The sequence below is a fragment of the Notechis scutatus genome, chromosome 13 (genome assembly GCF_049901735.1).
Source record: "Notechis scutatus isolate UNSWTSFEM ecotype Mainland chromosome 13, rNotScu1.2, whole genome shotgun sequence".
Taxonomy (NCBI): Eukaryota; Metazoa; Chordata; class Lepidosauria; order Squamata; family Elapidae; genus Notechis; species Notechis scutatus.
This window is the reverse complement of record NC_142021.1, coordinates 3013401-3031742: the sequence shown is the minus strand read 5'-3', so window position 1 is coordinate 3031742 and position 18342 is coordinate 3013401. Positions and strand designations below refer to the sequence as shown.

General features: G+C 47.3%; 1 protein-coding gene across 1 annotated transcript in view; it reads right to left on the bottom strand.

Moving 5' to 3' along the window:
- The window catches only part of GAS2L1 (growth arrest specific 2 like 1), a 29336-nt gene extending 10994 nt beyond the window's left edge, over window positions 1-18342 (bottom strand). The window contains exons 1-3 of the mRNA XM_087942665.1: window positions 17857-18342; window positions 14487-15163; window positions 4533-4640 (exon numbers count right to left, since the gene is read on the bottom strand). Coding sequence (XP_087798791.1) covers window positions 4533-4640; window positions 14487-15140 — 762 coding nt within the window. The 5' untranslated portion in view covers window positions 15141-15163; window positions 17857-18342. The remainder of the gene's footprint in view (window positions 1-4532; window positions 4641-14486; window positions 15164-17856) is intronic.

Here is an 18342-nt window from a genome sequence, read left to right as displayed (position 1 = left end):
CATCCCAAACACCAAGATTTAAGGGCACAACAGGAGGGTCACCCTTGAAGTCTGAAAAAGGAAGATGAACAGCCGACAGGGAGTGGGAGTGTGGCTCCGTTGGCTGTGGAGGAAACTGGGGAAGGGCAAAGTCTGGCTGGGCAGAGCAGGGAAGAGGTAGAACAAGGGAGAGGGAGTTCGGAGGAAAACCCAGGCCGATCCCCTCTTCATCCTAGGGCATGCAGGAAGGAACAGAGAAGGGAGCAATGTGGGTTGCATGGCTTATGGGGAGGAAAGGGCCCTGATTCCCTTCACAAGGCACACACTTTCTTGTTTTCTTGCAGACGTTTCATTACCGAACTAGGTAACATCATCAGTGTTAGGAGGGAGTGGAGTGGAGTGGAGAGGAGGAGGGAGGAGGAGGAGGAAAACGACTGTGGGGTCCTTAGTGTTCTCTGAGCTTCATGATTTTCTTGCAGATGTTTCATTGCCCTACTAGGTAACATCATCAGTGCTAAGGAAACACCTGCAAGAAAACCACCAAGCTCAGAAAAAAAACCAAGGACCCCGTATACCAACTTTTCCTTAACCTGGCCCCAGCCAGAGCTGCTGGACTACAACACCCCTCGTCCACAGCCTGCACGGCTTAATTGCCAAGCAGTCCTTCTCCATGGGCCTTCCTGCGCCTTAACGAATTGTGTGGGGGGGAACCTATCTATGCAAATGCACAGGCTTAGGTTGTGGAAAAATAGAGCAGTAGGAGAGCCCGTTGTGTGTGTGTGTGTCTGTGTGTCTGTGTGTCTGTGTAAAAATCTCAAACTGTGGCTGGAACTGTGCAATAGACATGGGGGGATAGTGAAGCAAACCCCCTCCCCTTTTGCGAAGGCGGGAGGCGGCTCTGCCAGGCTGCAAAGATTGAAGAAAGACGCCAGCAGTGGATTTTGGCAGAAGAGAGAGAGGGGGAGGGAGGGAGGGAGGAGGGAGAGAGAGAGAGAGAGAGAGAGAGAGATGGCCACAGCTGACCTGAGACTCAGGCCACAAATAAGGCAGAGCTTTTGAAGTCTGCCCAGGGATCAGGCTCTTCAGCCCTGGCCTGATTTCTCCCCGTTGCTCTGGGTCAAAGCCCGATTTCTCTTCCCTATTCCTCCCTTCCCCCCCCCCCACTCCCTCCCCAGCTTAAATAAATCTGTGCCAGATGATCCGTGGCTCTGACGTGGCTGGCAGTGCTTTCCCAGACCCTCAGCTCAGCTTCTTCGCCTCCCCTCTGGGTTTGCCAATTACCTGGCCCCCCGGCTGTCTTTGGCCAATACTGTATATTTCTGGAAGAAAACCTATTTCTGAAGGATTTGGGGGTGGGGGGGGGGAGGCAGCTTTGTGGCATAGATGCAGAATGCAGCCCCCTCCCCCCAAGACAGCTGGGACGAGTCTCAATTGCCGTGGACCTGAATTGCTGGGTGGCTCAAACAGCCACATAATGAAGGAGGCTTTTGCAAAGGGGTTCATTAACCTCCTGCAGATGCTTTGCTACAAACATCTGTTTCCTGCTATGCTTCGGTCATGCGAAAATGAGCACAGCTGCCTCCCTATTTTTCCCCTCCTATACCATGATTTTTTTTTATTAAACAAAAAAATTCCTATATTTATGGAATGTATGTATGTATGTATGTATGTATATATATGTTTTCGTAGATTTTCACGGGTACAGGTATGTAGGTTCTAGGTGTCTTTCCTGTGTAAGATTAAGAGTGTCTTGGCGACGTTTCAGCGAGGTCCCACTCGCCATCCTCAGGCTGGTGCTTTCGGCTTCGTGCCAGTGCAAGCAGTGTGAGATCGGAGCTGCCGTCTCTCTGTAAATACTGGTGGTGGGGGCTGGTGTGCTGGGCTGGTTGGCTGCGCTGCTGCCTCTTGATTGGTTGATGGAGTTGATGTTGGTATAATGGGCTGTGTGATGGCCTTGTGAGTTTTGTTGTGGAGAAGCCGAAAGCACCAGCCTGAGGATGGCGAGTGGGACCTCGCCGAAACATTGCCAAGATATTCTTAATCTTATACGGGAAAAGACCCGAACACACCTAGACCTACATACCTGTACCCATAAAAATCTACAAATATATATAGATAGATAGATAGATAGATAGATAGATAGATAGATAGATAGATATAGATATAGATATAGATATAGATATAGATATAGATATAGATATAGATATAGATATAGATATAGATCCTAAAATGTAGGATTTTATTTTAAAAATCCTAAATTTATTTTAAAAAAAAATAGGAGGAAGCATGGAAGAAAATCTCAGGTTCTCCTTTGTCTTCATCTCTAAGAATCCCAAAAGTGGAAGAAAATCTCAGGTTCTCCTTTGTCTTCATCTCTCTAAGAATCCCAAAGGTGCAAGAAGCAACTGAACTTTTTTTGTTTTGTTTTGTTTTTGAAGACCTTTCACTTCTCATCCAAGAAGCTTCTTCATCTCTGACTGAATGGTGGGGAAGGGAAGGATTTATAGTCCTGGAGGAGAGCTGGACATTTGCATTTCATTTTAGAGAGGCGTTGAGACTACTTGGAGGTTAATCACAGTCATCAATGTGAAAATGGTCATAAGTCACTTTTTGTAACGTCAAATGGATACTAAATGAACTGCTATAAATCAAGGACTATCTGCATTTTAAGAAGCGTCCACGCATCTGGCTATTAAAAAAAAAAATGAGACCGTCTTAATGTTGCTTTCCAATTCCCAGCATTGAATTAACTACGATCTGCCTTCGTTTATGGATTCGTGCTTCCCATTCTTTTATTATTGTTTCTGCAATGAAATATTTATGTCAATTATGTCTGAAAATATTTGGAGATATGCAGGAAGGCCATTTTGCAGAAGAAGATTTCAGGGTGAGGCGGAAAGAAAAAGAGACAAGGAAAGAACGGCCTCAGGCACTGAAGAAACAAACAAACAAGCCAACAATGATGGTTTGTTGTCATTTTCAATCACAAAAGATTAATCTCGGAATAGATCAGGAAGCATTTCAAAAGCCACTGGGGTTTCTGTCAAATTATAATCTGCTTTTTCTTTTGCTGTTGTTTTTTAATACACTACCAAGCACATGAATAGGCAGAAATGGGAGATTAATTGACCTGGAACTAACCATCTCTTGGGATTCTCCAGGCTGCCTAAAGTTTTTTTCTGGCTGGGGAGTTCTGGGAGTTGAAGTTCAGTTTAAAGTTGCTAAAGTCGAGAATCATTGGGCTAGAATAATTTCTAAACAGAAATTAGAAGTTTGGAAACTTTTTCAGCCTGTTTCACAAGAGGAGGGAAACATACACAGTATTATTGTTTATTTATAATTATTCAACTAGAGGGGATAATATGGGTATGTGGGGTTTTTTTTTCAATGCACTTTTAAAATGTTTTTGGGGGGTGTTGTTTGTTAATTTCTGTGAATTGTCTTTTTCTCTCTCTCTCTGTCTTTTTTTTTGGAGCTTTGTATTTTAACTTTGTTTTTGAATAAAAATAACAAAAAAAAATATAAAAAAAGAAAAAGAAGATAATTTTCGAAGTAGGATGGAGGGAATTGTAGTTCAGCGATCTTTGGGGGGGCGGACATCAAATATTCCCACCCCTGATGGAAGGAGTGGAATTATTCTCCATCTCCATTAGATGTCTACGGAGATTCTCCATCATCCAGGTCATGGTTCTCCCAAAAGTGCTTTTTTCCAAGAGGCAACTGGACTTTCTTTGAAGACATTTTGCTTCCCATCCAAGGAGCTTCTTCAGCTCTGACTGGATGGTGGGGAATGGAAGGATTTATACTCCTTTCAGATAGCTGGTCATTTGCATTGTTTTTAGAGAGTCCGTTGAGGCCACTTGGAGGTTTGTCTGTGTCTTCAGGGTCAAAGAGACCATCGATGTCCAAATTGAACAGCCCTCCCTCAACAGGGGGGGGGGGGAGGGATACGACATCATCAATTTCCAGTCTCCAACACGGTCCTTTCAGCACTTCCAAAAAAGCTCCACTTTCATTTGCACCACGCAGGTGACTCTGAGGACACAGAGAAACCTATAAGTGGCCTCAACGTCTCTCTAAAAGGATGCAAATGACCAGCTGTCTGCAAGGAGTATCAACCCTTCCCTTCCCCGCCATCCAGTCACAACTGAAGAAGCTTCTTGGACGAGAAGCGAAACGTCTTCAAAGAAAAACAACAACAAGAAAGTCGAGTTGCCTCTTGAAAACAAAAAAACACCTTTGGGGTTGCATCTCCCAGGTTAAAAAAAAAGAAAAAGGAGGGGGGGCGGGTCTGGTTTTGCTTTGGAGAAGCCAGCCAGGCTAGCTGAGGAGGATGGGAGTTGTAGTGCAGGATGTCAACAAGAGCAAGCGACCAGGCCGTGAGAGGCACGTGGAGTTTCCCCCCCCCAATCCCTGAATCCGAGGGGATGGAATTAAGAAAGCGGCAAAGGAAGGCTTCCTTGCCGCCCATTCAACCACCTGGGCGGGAAATGAGGGGTGAAACGATGGGGAAAGGGGCAGAAAAGGAGAGAGTAGTTGCAAGGCGACCTTACCCGGACGAAGATGAGCGCGTTGGAGTCTCCGACTTGGTATTTGCCCTCCGAGACTTTGACCATGGGGAACTGGGACGGGCAGGTACAGTGGCCCAGGATCTCTCTTACCTGGAAGGAAGGAAAACAAACAAGGTTGGAGTAGGAAAAAACACTGGAGTGTTTTTCATTAGTTTTACTAATGAACAGAGTTGGAAGGGACCTTGTAGGTCATCTAGTCCAGGGGTCGCCAACCTTTTGGATCTCAGGGACCACCAAACTCATAATTTAAAATCCCGGGGACCACTAATATGAATTTTGACTGACGGTGGCTGGCTGATGTTGGTGGGAAAGAAAGAAAGAGAGAGAGAGAGAGAGAGAGAGAGATCTGATCTAACCTCTCTCTCTCCCTCCCTCTCTTTCTCTCTCTCTTTCTCTCTCTCTCACACACACACACACAAACACACAAGCACACAGAGGCGGGGTGGGATTCAAATTTCTTAACAACCGGTTCTGTGGGTGTGGCCTAATTTGTGGGTGTGGCTTGGTGATCATGTGACTGGCTGGGCATGGCTTGCATGTAAATATTATAAATATTTATATAAATATTGAATTTTTTTTAATAAAAAAGAGCAACTTTTACCCAAAATCAGGCAAAGCAGGCAGGCAGGTTGAGTTGCTCACAGAATCACAGATTCACTCAAGAGATCTTTGTTTCTGCCATTGCCTACCTGAGTCTGCACTGCTTCAGTCCTAAGGGAGGTTCAGCTGTGCTTAAAAGCAAAGCCGAAGATCTAAAGCCAGAAAGCAAGAAATCCAACCGTTTCCCGCTAATCTAAATCTCCCGGCACAGCAGAACAGCTGATGGTCCGGGGGGGGGAAAGGAAAAATACCAACTTAGCAGGCAAGTTTGCCAGGTAAGAAGTGAGTGGGCGGGAAGGATTCCCATGGGCCATTTGGGCAGTGCAGCCTGGATTAATTCCTTCTGGGGATGCTCTGGGGTGACATTTCTCTGCGGACAACCAAAATTTTCTCGTAGACCACCAGTGGGCCACAACCCACCGGTTGGTGACCACTGGACTAGATGATCTACAAGCTCCCTTCCAACTCTGATTATCTGTAATCTGTTATCTGACTACCTGTGCAAGATTCTCAATGGGCATCAATTATATATATATATATATATATATATATTCAATTAATTAATATATATATTAATTTTTAACAGAATAAAAACAATACCAATTTGGAAAAGTCAAGAAAGTGACAAGCAAGAAAAAAAAAGGATGTAGAGAAAAGATGGAAAGGAAGAAAAAGAAACAGTGGTATTGAAGTGGCTTTTAATCTTTTTTTTTTTAACAGCACTTATAAATGCATTTATACGTATGTTATCTTCTCTCTCTCTAAGGTGACTTCATCACTTCCTTCTTCCCCTTGTCTGCTCTATAAACCCATAAATTGCAAGTTCATTATTATTTTTTCCAGGGTGTCACCTTTGTTCTTTGCATTTGGTCCATAATAAGAACAGCGAGAAGGAAAACACCTTGTGAAAAAATTTGCTCGCTCAATTATTTATTGCTTAATTAACATTGCTGGTTCAAAAGTTTCTTTCCCAAATAAACTCCGTGGCTGCACTTCCCAAATCTGTGGTTATCAGCCACCTCCAGGGTTTACATAAGATTATTCTCTCCTCTTTGCCAATCCCAGGATTCAATTATTCGGGTTTTATTAGTTCTGCTTCCCTAAAACTACCTGGAGACTCGGGGGAAAGTGAGGTCATTGTTTTTGAAAACAGGCACAAAGGAGAAAAAGCAAGTGCCTGGTGGGAAAAAGAACAATTTTCCTTTTTTTTTTTTTTTTAATCCCCTCCCTCCCCTTGGATGGAACAAAATTGATCAGCGGAATTTTCCAAGCCTGTTTGGGAGGATTTTTACTAGCAGAGGAAATAGAAAGCGAAGAAAAGGTGTTTTCCCACCCCCTGTTCATTCGAAAAAGGGAAAGGAAAGAAAGCAACGTAATTTTTTCCACATTTGGTGCATTCATAGATGCCCAACACAAGGGAGAAACAAAATGGCTGGGCTGATCCAAGAATATTTAGTTCGGCCGGAGGGAGAAACCAGTTGTCCAGTTCACACGTTGCCCTTAATCCGTGTCAGCTTTGAGACATGTGGATTTCAACTCCTCGAAATCCCTAGCCAGCGTGGAATTCTGGGAGATGAAGTCCGCCCAGGATGGCTGGGGAAAGCTGGGAGACTAGTAAAGAAAAATATTTGTAGCTCAGGGTTGAAGTGAAGGGTCCTTGGAGCTCTCTGAACTTGGTGGTTTTCTTGCAGACGTTTCATGACCCAAACTAGCTAACATCATCAGTGCTGGAAGGGAATGGGGTTGGGGGGGGAGGAAGAGAAGAGGAAAAGGAGGAGGAGGAGGAGGAGGAGAAGGAGGAGGAGGAGGAGGAGGAAGACTGTGAGGCCCTTGGTGCTCTCTGAGAGACATTTCATTACCAAACTAGGTAACATCCTCAGTGCTAGAAGGGAATGGGTTTTGCAGGGAGAGGAGGAGGAAGAGGAGGAGGAGGAAGAAGAAGAGGAAGAGGAGGACTGTGAGGTCCTTGGTGCTCTCTGAACTTGGTGGTTTTCTTGCAGACGTTTCATGACCCAACTAGGGAACATCCTCAGTGCTAGTCCTGATGACGTGACCAAGTTTGGGTCATGAAAAATCTGCAAGAAAATCGTCAAGCTCAGCAAGCACCAGGGACCCTCTCAAGGGAGATCCAAAGTTCTGGTTCTGGTTCTGGCTCTCCTGCCAGGCCCAGCCATTGTCAATTGAGTCCAGCGTCCCCCTGATGGGAGAACAGTTTGTCTTTGTAGAATCCCTGGGGGTAAAAAGGGGCACCTGGCATGGCTTGAGTTGGTGACGGCCAGCTGTTTCTTCCCACCAAAAGAGAGAGAGAGAGAGAGAGAGAGAGGAAGTGAGCGAGGGTGTTACCAATCCCTGCCCAGTTTAACCCATGCCCATAAAAGCAAAGCACTGGGCAGACAGCCGGGCTCTTACGAAGCAGAAAGAAATGTGAAGGCATCCATTTCCAAACAAACCCAGCCGGCTGGAAAGTGGATTAATCTGAAAATTCATCCACCGACATGCAACAAGCCATGGAGTGGAGGGAGGGGAGAGAGAGAGAGAGAGAGAGAGAGAGAGAAGAGAGATGACAAAATCCCTGAATTGTCTGGTCCCAGGAGACCCCTTCCCAGACTTCGGACCCCTTTCGCTGCCAAGACAAAACCTCTGGGTGCATGTTTGACCCAGTCTGTCCCAAAAGATTAGCATGGCTAGTCTAGGGAAGAGAAGGACCAGGGGAGACAGGAGAGCAGCCTTCCAGTATTTGAGGGGCTGCCCCAGAGAGGAGGAAGGGGTCAAGCTATTTTCCAAGGCACCCGAAGGCCAGAGAAGGAACAATGGATGGAAACTGAACAAGCAGAGATTCAACTTAGAAATAAGGAGGAATTTTCTGACAGTGAGAACAATCAACCCATGGAACAGAAGTTGCCCTTGGATGTTGTGGGAGCGCCATCACTTGAGACTTTCAAGAAGACTGGACTGCCATTTGTCAGAAATGGTGTAGGGTCTCCTGTTTGGGCAGGGGGTTGGACTAGATGACCTACAAGGTCCCTTCCAACTCTACTATTCTATATTCAATGGGACAGCTTGCCTTCAGAAGTTGTGGGAGCTTCATCCCTCTCTCTCCCTCTTTCTGTCTCCCTCTTTCTCTCTCTCTGTCTGTCTGTCTGTCTGTCTGTCTCTCTCTCTCCCCCCCCTCTTTGTCTCTCTCTCTCTCTCTGTGTCTCTCTGTCTCTCTCTGTGTGTGTGTGTGTCTCTCTGTCTCTCTCTCTCTCCCCCTCTCTGTCTCTCTGTCTGTCTGTCTGTCTCTCTGTGTGTGTGTCTCTCTCCCTCCCTCCCTCTCTCTCTCTCTCTCTCTCTCTCTCTCTGTCTGTTTCTCTCTGTGTGTGTCTCTCTGTCTCTCTCTCCCCCTCTCTGTCTCTCTCTCTCTCTCTCTCTCTCTCTGTGTGTGTCTGTCTGTCTGTCTGTCTCTCTCTCTCTCTCACACACACACACACTCTTTGTACTTTTTCCCCTTTGCACCAGGCATTGCTCTGGAAAGCATTGAGTCAAAGTTGGAGAACAAGTTTATTTACACTCGGTTGCTTAGAAGAGAGACCCACAGCAAGACAGATGAATGAACAGACAGCAACGTTGCACGGCAGCCCCAGCGTGAAGCCAACCAGCGCCAAGTCCCTACCAGCCCTCACAGGGGTGGGGGGAGGATTTTTCAGACCAGCTGAGGTGGGAAAAGGCCCCTGGGCCTGGAGCGCAGCTTTTCAAGTTTCCTCACGCTGTTCCTGCATTCCTTCTTTCAAATAAGAGCAGCTTTCTAGTCTTCATGAACAGAGCAGAATAACAGGAGTTGGAAGGGACCTCAGAGGTCTTCTAGTCCAGCCCCCTGCTCAGGCAGGAGAGAACCTATTGTTTCTCTACTGGATTCATTTCCATCCGTCGCTTCTTGCCCTGCCCTCCAGGGGCTTTGGAGTACAGCTTGACTCCCTCTTCTTTGTGGCTACCCCTGATGACTGCTCCCTAGCCCAATTCCCTGCGGTGATTCACTTAACAACGGAAATTGGGGCCACAAGTCGAGGACTAAGTGCAATGAAATGGACGTTCGCCTCGATTAGCAGATTCAGAAGCTCCAGGTGGGCATTGAAGGACTTGAAGTGGAATATTTTATGGGATTAATTTTATAAATGGTTGGAAGATAAAGAAGTTAAATGAATATAGGGTAAAATGCATTAAGATCGTTATAATGATAAGATAGATAAGGACGAATAGTTTTTAATATGAATGTAATCATAGCAAGAAATGTATACTAAATATAAACATTTGCACAAGATATATGTATCCAGTCGACACACTGTATAACAAAGACGGATTTGTTGTAAAATAAAATAAAATAAATATTTTTAAAAAAATTTTTTAAAAAAAGTAAAAGGACTTTCCTGCTTACGGAATGTCTGCAACCAAAATTTTGCAGAACAAACTTTTTCTTCTTCTTCATCATCATCATCACCTTCCTCTCCATTGCAGATGGCCTCTCCTTTGACTTGGTTGATGGGCAAGCAAACTCTATCCACCCAAGAAGGTGTCAACTTTCGCAGGCTCCTCTCACCGTTCAAGATGACATTAAAGGATTAAAAATGATACCTGCACACGCTATTTATTTGTCTTCCGCCCTGCTGGAGATCGCCCAATTAATTTTTGCAATCAGAGCGACCTGTGAATATCTTTAAAAGGCTGCCCTTTGCATGAAAATACCACCATTTCCTTCTTTGAATGTTTGCCTGCTTTGCACGGAGGGCGTGTTGTTTGTACCTTGGGGCTGACTTTGCACTGCCCAAACCATAAAAGCCCCGAGGACACCACACCTAAACATAAAGACCGCAATTTATCCAGGACAGGACAGGAATCGTCAGCTGACTCGCACACAACCTTCTACAAAACCACAATTAGCCAGGAGGCTTAAGAAGTGATTTCATCAAGGTTGTTGTGCTGTGTTATTTTGACGTGTTCCCTCCCTTCAGGTGCAGAAGATGAGATGAGATGCCAAAGAGCATTGCGAGCAATTAAAGAGATTGTGAGAGCTATAATAGTATGTTGAAGGTTAGCAAATAATTCTCTGTACTGAATGTGCCTCGTTTCTAAATTCCTTCCCAGAGAAAATTACTCTGGGTCGTTTTGTTAAGCCAAGGGTCTTCCAACTTGGCAAGTTTAAGACTTGTGGACTTCAACTCCCAGAATTCCTGAGCTAACATGGCTGGAGGAGGAGGAATTCTGGGAAATGAAGTCCACAAGTCTTAAAGCTGTCAAGTTTGAAGACCCCCTGCAATAGATAGATAAAGAGAGGTAGAATAGATAGAAAGAGAGATAGATAGAATAGATAGATAGATAGAGGGAAAGATAGAATAGATAGAATAGAGAGAGAAAGAGGTAGAATAAATAGATAGATAGAATAGAGAGAGAAAGAGGTAGAATAGATAGAGATAGAATAGATAGATAGAGGGAGAGAGAGAGAAAGATAGAATAGATAGATAGATAGATAGATAGAATAGATCAAGGGTCTTCAAACTTGGCAAGTTTAAGACTTTTGGACTTCAACTCCCAGAATTCCTGAGCTAACATGGCTGGAGGAGGAATTCTGGAGGTTGAAGTCCCCAAGTCTTAAAGCTGTCAAGTTTGAAGACCCCTGCTTTAAACGATGAACGGTTGCAGGAACTGGGCCTGGCTAGTCTAGGGAAGAGAAGGACCAGAGGAGACAGGAGAGCATCTTCCAATATTTGAGGGGCTGCCCCAGAGAGGAGGAAGGGGTCAAGCTATTTTCTAAAGCACCCGAAGGCCAGACAAGGAAAGATGGATGGAAATTGATCAAGGAGAGGTTCAACCTGGAAATAAGGAAGAATTTTCTGACAGGGAGAACAATCAACTGATGGGACAGAAGTTGTCTTCGGAGGTTGTGGGAGCTTCATCACTGGAGGCTTCCAAGAAGAGACTGGACTGCCCTCTGTCAGAAATGGTGTAGGGTCTCCTGCTTGGGCTGGGAGGGGTTGGACTAGATGACCTACAAGGTCCCTTCCAACTCTGTTAATCTGTAAACCCATTTTTACAAGAGTGGTTGCATTCAAACAACTTCATGATTCGCTAGGCAAGCTAAATTCAGACAGGCTTATAGGACACCCCTAAAACTGTGTAACAGACCAGGTGGCAGAAGAGGGACAGGGACTTACGGTGTAAGTTTTCTACATGCAATGTTTTTTTTTCCTTCTTCAGTTTGTCCTGCTTTGTTTCTCATTTTCCATCCTCTTCTTCCTCCCTCTATATATACGCCCTTCAGCTACTACGTAGGAACATTTGTCCACATGAAGAATAAACTGCTGAATGGCTCTGTTATTCTCTGCTATTTTGGTCCCAAAATTATGGGCTGAAGGTCTACTTGTTGACATGGGTGGAGAAGAAGATGGGAAAGTGACATCTTGGTGATGGAAACAGAAGCCCAACATTTACTCCAGTGGCCAAAAACGACTTGTGGCTTAAAGTAGCAACTTCCATGGAAAAAAAAAAAAAAAACAAGGGAAGCCAACCCTAAACAAATGTAATATAACCTAAATAAATATGGGTTTTTCAGTCAAAGACACAGGGCAGTATTCAGAAGGAAAAATAAGCATTTTCTGTGCTGCAGAAAGAGACTAATTTTCCCACACCTCTAATTCCTTAAGACCACACCTAGAGTACTGCATCCAATTTTGGCCACCACACTATAAAAAAGATGTTGAGACTCTAGAAAGATGGCAGAGAAGAGCAACCAGGAGGATTAGGGGACTGGAGGCTCAAACATACGATGAACGGTTGCAGGAACTGGGCTTGGCTAGTCTGGTGAAGAGAAGGACCAGGGGAGACAGGATAGCAGTCTTCCAATATTTGAGGGGCTGCCACAGAGAAGAAGGGGTCAAGCTATTTTCCAAGGCACACAAAGGCCAGAGAAGGAACAATGGATGGAAACTGAACAAGGAGAGATTCAACCTGGAAATAAGGAGGAATTTTCTAACAGTGAGAACAATCAACCCATGGAACAGAAGTTGCCTTTGGAAGTTGTGGGAGCTTCATCCCTGGAGGCTTTCAAGAAGAGACTGGACTGCCACCTGTCAGAAATGGTGTAGGGACACCTGCTTGGGGTGGGGTTGGACTAGATGACCTCCAAGGTCCCTTCCAACTTTGTTAATCTGTATCTATCCTTTCTCCGATTTGGAAGGGCTTCCTTCCGTAGATAAAATAAAGCTATGCAAATGATAGGTGTGACAACAGGGACAGAGAGGCAAAACACGGATCAGGAAAAGCTTTACAATATGCTGAGTTTGGCTTGCGTTCATTTATTCATGTTGCTAAATAATGAGCCCTTTGACAGCCCACTGGTGCTGTTTGGCTGGTTCTCCCATAAAACTTTTATCACTAAGAATGTCTGTCTGAGTTTGTCTAATTCCCACCTCCCAATTCTTTCCCCCTTTTAATGTCACATTTAAACTGAGCCCATGAGCAGGGGACTAACTTGTTAGATGTTAATCATAGTAACCCACCTTAAAGAGACAGAATAAAAGAACGATTCCCACCAGTCAAATAAATGTGTGTAGAGAGGGTTATTTATATAAACAAGGTTATCTAAAGACAGGGTTGGAGAAAGAGATGAAGAAGTCTGAAAATCTAATAAAAAGGCAAAAAGATGACGGTGAAAAACAAACACACTTTGGAAAAGACACGTCCAGGATAATCAAATGTTGACTGAATTAAATATTTAAAGACGCTCCAAACCACAACTTGAAAACCTCTTCTCAGAACAATTAAAGTTCTAAATGACTAAAAAGCTACGTCTGGTGTGTTGTCCTATCTCACCTTCCTATTTTTCATCGCCTTCAGCAAACATACAGACTTCAGAGAATAATTAGGACTGCAGAAAAATCAGTTACTACCAACCTGCCTTTCATGGAGGACCTGTATCCTGCACAAGTCAAAAAGAGGGCTGTGAAAATATCTACAGACCCCTCACATCCTGGACATAAACAGTTTCAACTCCTTCCCTCAAAACGATGCTATAAGGCACTGCACACCAGGACAACTAGACACAAGGTGAGTTTTTTCCCGAATGCCATCACTCTGCTAAACAAATAATTCCCTCAACACTGTCCAACTATTTACTAAGTCTGCATTACTATTAGTATTAATCTTCTCATCACTCCTAATTGCCCATCCCCTCCCACTTGTGACTGTATGACTGTAACCTTGTCACTTGTATCCTTACGATTTATATGGACAGTTTCCGTATGATTTGATTGCTTATTGTACCCTATGACTATCATTAAGTGTTGGACCCGATGATTCTTGACTCTTGACAAATGTTTCTTTTCTTTTATGTACACTGAGAGCATTTGCACCAAGACAAATTCCTTGTGTGTCCAATCACACTTGGCCAATAAAGAATTCTATTCTATTCTATTCTATTCTATTCTATTCTATTCTATTCTATTCTATTCTATTCTATTCTATTCTATTCTATTCTATTCTATTCTATTCTATTCTGTTCTGTTCTGTTCTCCTTCCTTCTCCCCTTCTCAATTCCTATTCTATTCCTATTCCTATTCCTATTCCTACTCTACTCTACTCTACTCTACTCTACTCTACTCTACTCTACTCCATTAAGCCAAAGGAGATAATTTTCATAGCCAACAAAAGCCACAAAAACAAGTGAAGTCCCTTTAATTCCTTCAACTTGGCTTCAAAGCTCCAATTATTATTGGCTGGAGAAAAAACTCCCCCACAAACAGTTGCGAAAAGGAAGAAATGCAGTTCAAACTCAAAATACATGTAATTTATAAATAGAAAAAAACAACACAAACCACACTGAAGCAATTAATGAGACAAGGCAGGATAAGGGCTTGAAGACATCCACAGATATCGAAATACACACACTGGGAAGGACGCCAGAACTCAGATAAGAACTGTAAGACTAGAATTATTTCACGCTTTGCTTCCAGCACTGGGCCATGTGCAGTTTGTCCTTTTAAACAGTCCTCACAGTTGCAGCCCATGAAGGGGATCAGGGCCCCTTCCTCCCCATAGGCCATGCCATTCATGTTTCTCCCTGATCTGCTTCTCCCTGCGTGCCCTAGGATGAAGAGGGGATGGGCCTGGGTCCTCCTCTGACTGCCCAGCCAGCCTGTGCCCTTCCCCAGTTTCCTCCACATCCTCTGGAGCCACATTTCCACTCCCTGTCAGCTGTTCCCACACTCCCCCAGTCAGACTCCAACAGCGGCATGACAGAAAGGGGGAAGATGCAACTATGTTCATAAATAAATAAATCCAAAGGCCCAGCAGAATGCAAGAACTCACCAGCTCATCCAGGTTCTTGAGGTCGCACAAGGCTATCCTTTGCGTTTTGTTCAGGTACATGGGAGACTTGGGCCCCAAATCTTGGACCGCCTGCTCTTTCTTCAGCTCCCCGCAGGCCACCTGGTGGTCCCTCATCTCCTCCTCGATCTCCTCCTCCATCTGGATGAGCATGGGTGCCAGCATCCCGAACTTGGAGCCCTTCCTGGCCACCTCCAGCAGACAGAGGACGAAATTCTTCTCGTTCTTCTTCAACACCAAGTCGTTCGTTTCAAACATCACCACGTCCTGGATGCCCAGCTCCTGACGGCACCACTGGATGAAGTTGGAGATGTTGTCCCTCGCGATGAACGAGCCGGGGACCACGTTCTTCGCTTGGAAGACCACCTCCTTCCGAGGGATCCTCATGTGGGAAGCGGCTCCCGGGTTCGACTGTTGGAACTCCGAGGCAATGCGGTTGACGTTGTTGGCGTGCTGGCAGAGGTCGTAGCCCGTCTCCAGGGCGCCCATGAAGTTCTCCACCTGGACATCCAGGTCGTAGAGGGTGTTCAGCCACTCGGCCAGGTCCTCCTTCATGGCGTACAGATAGTCCTCGCTGGACCGGAAGGGACGGATGCTCTTAGAAGCCGCCGACTGGATGTTACTGGTGTCGGCCATTGTTCAGGGTCTTGGAGTAGTCACTGTTGGGTGGAGAGGAGAAGGAGATGTCAGATACTGTAAAAGCAGCAAGTTATTCCTTCGCAATAGAGCAGAGAAGTCTGTACCGTATCCACGAGAATAAAAAAGATTGAAGGGGGGGAAAAAAATCAACATAGTAAGAGAGCCAGTTTGGACTTGCGCTTAAGGTGTAGGTCTAGAAACCAGGAGACTGGGAGTTCTAGTCCCGCCTTAGGCATATAAAGCCAATTGAGTGACTTTGGCCCAAACACCAGGAGACTGGGAGTTCTAGTCCCGCCTTAGGCACATAAAGCCAGCTGGGTAACTTTGGGCCAATGACCAGGAGACTGGGAGTTCTAGTCCCGCCTTAGGCACATAAAGCCAGCTGGGTGACTTTGGGCCAATGACCAGGAGACTGGGAGTTCTAGTCCCGCCTTAGGCATATAAAGCCAATTGGGTGACTTTGGGCCAATGACCAGGAGACTGGGAGTTCTAGTCCCGCCTTAGGCACATAAAGCCAGCTGGGTGACTTTGGGCCAATGACCAGAGACTGGGAGTTCTAGTCCCGCCTTAGGCATATAAAGCCAGCTGGGTGACTTTGGCTCAAACACCAGGAGACTGGGAGTTCTAGTCCCGCCTTAGGCACATAAAGCCAATTGGGTGACTTTGGGACAATGACCAGGAGACTGGGAGTTCTAGTCCCGCCTTAGGCACATAAAGCCAATTGGGTGACTTTGGGCCAATGACCAGGAGACTGGGAGTTCTAGTCCCGCCTTAGGCACATAAAGCCAGCTGGGTGACTTTGGCCCAAACACCAGGAGACTGGGAGTTCTAGTCCCGCCTTAGGCACATAAAGCCAATTGGGTGACTTTGGGCCAATGACCAGGAGACTGGGAGTTCTAGTCCCGCCTTAGGCACATAAAGCCAATTGGGTGACTTTGGGCCAATGACCAGGAGACTGGGAGTTCTAGTCCCGCCTTAGGCACATAAAGCCAGCTGGGTGACTTTGGGCCAATGACCAGGAGACTGGGAGTTCTAGTCCCGCCTTAGGCATATAAAGCCAGCTGGGTGACTTTGGCCCAAACACCAGGAGACTGGGAGTTCTAGTCCCGCCTTAGGCACATAAAGCCAATTGGGTGACTTTGGGCCAATGACCAGGAGACTGGGAGTTCTAGTCCCGCCTTAGGCATATAAAGCCAATTGGGTGACTTTGGGCCAATGACCCGGAGACTGGGATGAGGCATGAACACTGGCTGGGTGACTTTGGGCCAAACACCAGGAGACAAGTACAGTATTTTATAAACAGCTGAAAGGAAAAGAGGGGGAGAAATAGAAGCGACTATGATAAACCAGATAAAGCCTTAAAAAACGATCAGATTGCCTAAAAGTCCCTTTCCTAAGTGAAGAAAAAAAAAAAGCTGATTTAAATGCTGAAAATAACATAGCCGCATCCACAGCTTCAGCAGCCTGTTCTACCTCCATCCCTACATATCAGAGACCTTTCTCGGGGGGGTTCTTGGCTGCTGAGTCAGTTCTGCTGCCGGGTCTCCCCTCGTTGCAGCGGGGTTGGGAAGCCGAGAATCTCGCTCAGGAGCGGTGGGGGGGGGGGGTGGAAGATCATGAAATCGCAACCCACCCACCCCAATCCAAGAGGTGGGAGGGGCTCGGAGCCGCAGATAGCGGCCAGGAGGAAAGGGTTTCATTAATGCCCACAAAATTAAGAGCCCTGAAACCAGGCATCCGGACAAGGGAGGAGGGGGTGCTGGAAAGGAGGGGGGGGGGGGGGGACACACACGGCATCCCCACTGAGCTCATTTTATTTCCGACCAAAGAGCGTTCCTTCCTCCCACCCCGCTCCGATTCCCACGCTTTTCTGCTCCACTGCGCGCGATCCCGGTGATTTCAGCCCCCACCCCCAACGCAAGCCGTCCCGCGGATACAACCTCTGAATGACTCGAGGTTCGGGGTGGGAGGAGGGGGTGGGGGAGAATGAGAGGCCACCGGCAGAATGACTGGGGGTGGGGGGAGGGGCAGAGGGCATTTCCAACCCCTCAGCGGCTGAGAGGCGCAACCTTCCGGAATCACCTGGCGTTTTACAAAAGCAAACGTGGCAGCGAGGTGGGTGGGGAGGGACGGGACGTCGCAGGTAACAGATAATCAGAGTTGGAAGGGACCCTTGTAGGTCATCTAGTCCAACCCCCCCGCCCAAGCGGGAGATTTGGGGCGCAGCGGGGGCGGGGGGGGGAGGCAGTTAGAGGAGAGACCCATGGGGCTCTTCTGGTAGGAAACCCTGGGGACCATGGGCATTAGAGTCCCGGTTATTGGGTCTCCGGTGCCCATGGTTCCCGGGCTTTCCTGCCAGAAGACCTCCAAGGGCTTCGCTTCCAAGGACTCCCATGCCCATGGTTCCCAGGTTCCCCTGCCCGCATCTCCAGGCCCTGCTCCCTTGCCTGCCCACCGGCGCCTCTCCAGCGAGACACCCCCAAAAAAAAAAAAAAAAAAGAAACGGCCCGCGGGAAGCTGGGAGGCTCGGAACCCGCGATGGGCACCGTTCCCACCTGCAAGTCATCCCCGCGGCCGCCGCAGTTGCCCGGGGAAATCGCTGCGCAGCTGAAAAAGCCGGCAGGGGCGCAACCTTCCCCCGCCCGCATCCCCGAGAGATGCGCCGCAGGGGGACCAGCACACACACACACACACACACACACACCCGACTCACCTGCGCGGCCATGGCGGGTCGCGGGTCGGGGACGCTGCGGGCCGGCTGGCCGGATCCTCCCCACGCGTCACGCCCGGCTTCCCCGCCGACGCCTCCGCCGCGCCAAGACCAGCGGAATCAGCCCGGCCGGTCGGGCATCGCGGCTCTCTTCCGCCGATCTGCCCGGCCCACGTGCGGGGCTCTCCGTAGAGGCGGCGCTGGGCTGGAAGAGCCGGCCGGGCTCCTGGAGGCTCCTCGGAGCACCGAGCGGAGCCAGCGGGATGGGAGGCAGGGGAGCCGAGACGGGGCCGCCGCCGCCGCTGCTGGAGCTGAGCTGAGCTGAGCTGCCCAGCCTCTGGCCGGGGATCCCGCGGCTCCAGGCGAAGGAAGAGGTGGAGCTGCCCGTCCGGCAGGAGGAGGAGGGAGGAGGAGGGAGAAGAAAAGGAGGAGGGGAGGAGGAATTAAAAGAGAAGGGGGAGAGGAGGTAGAAGAGGAGGAGGAGGAGGA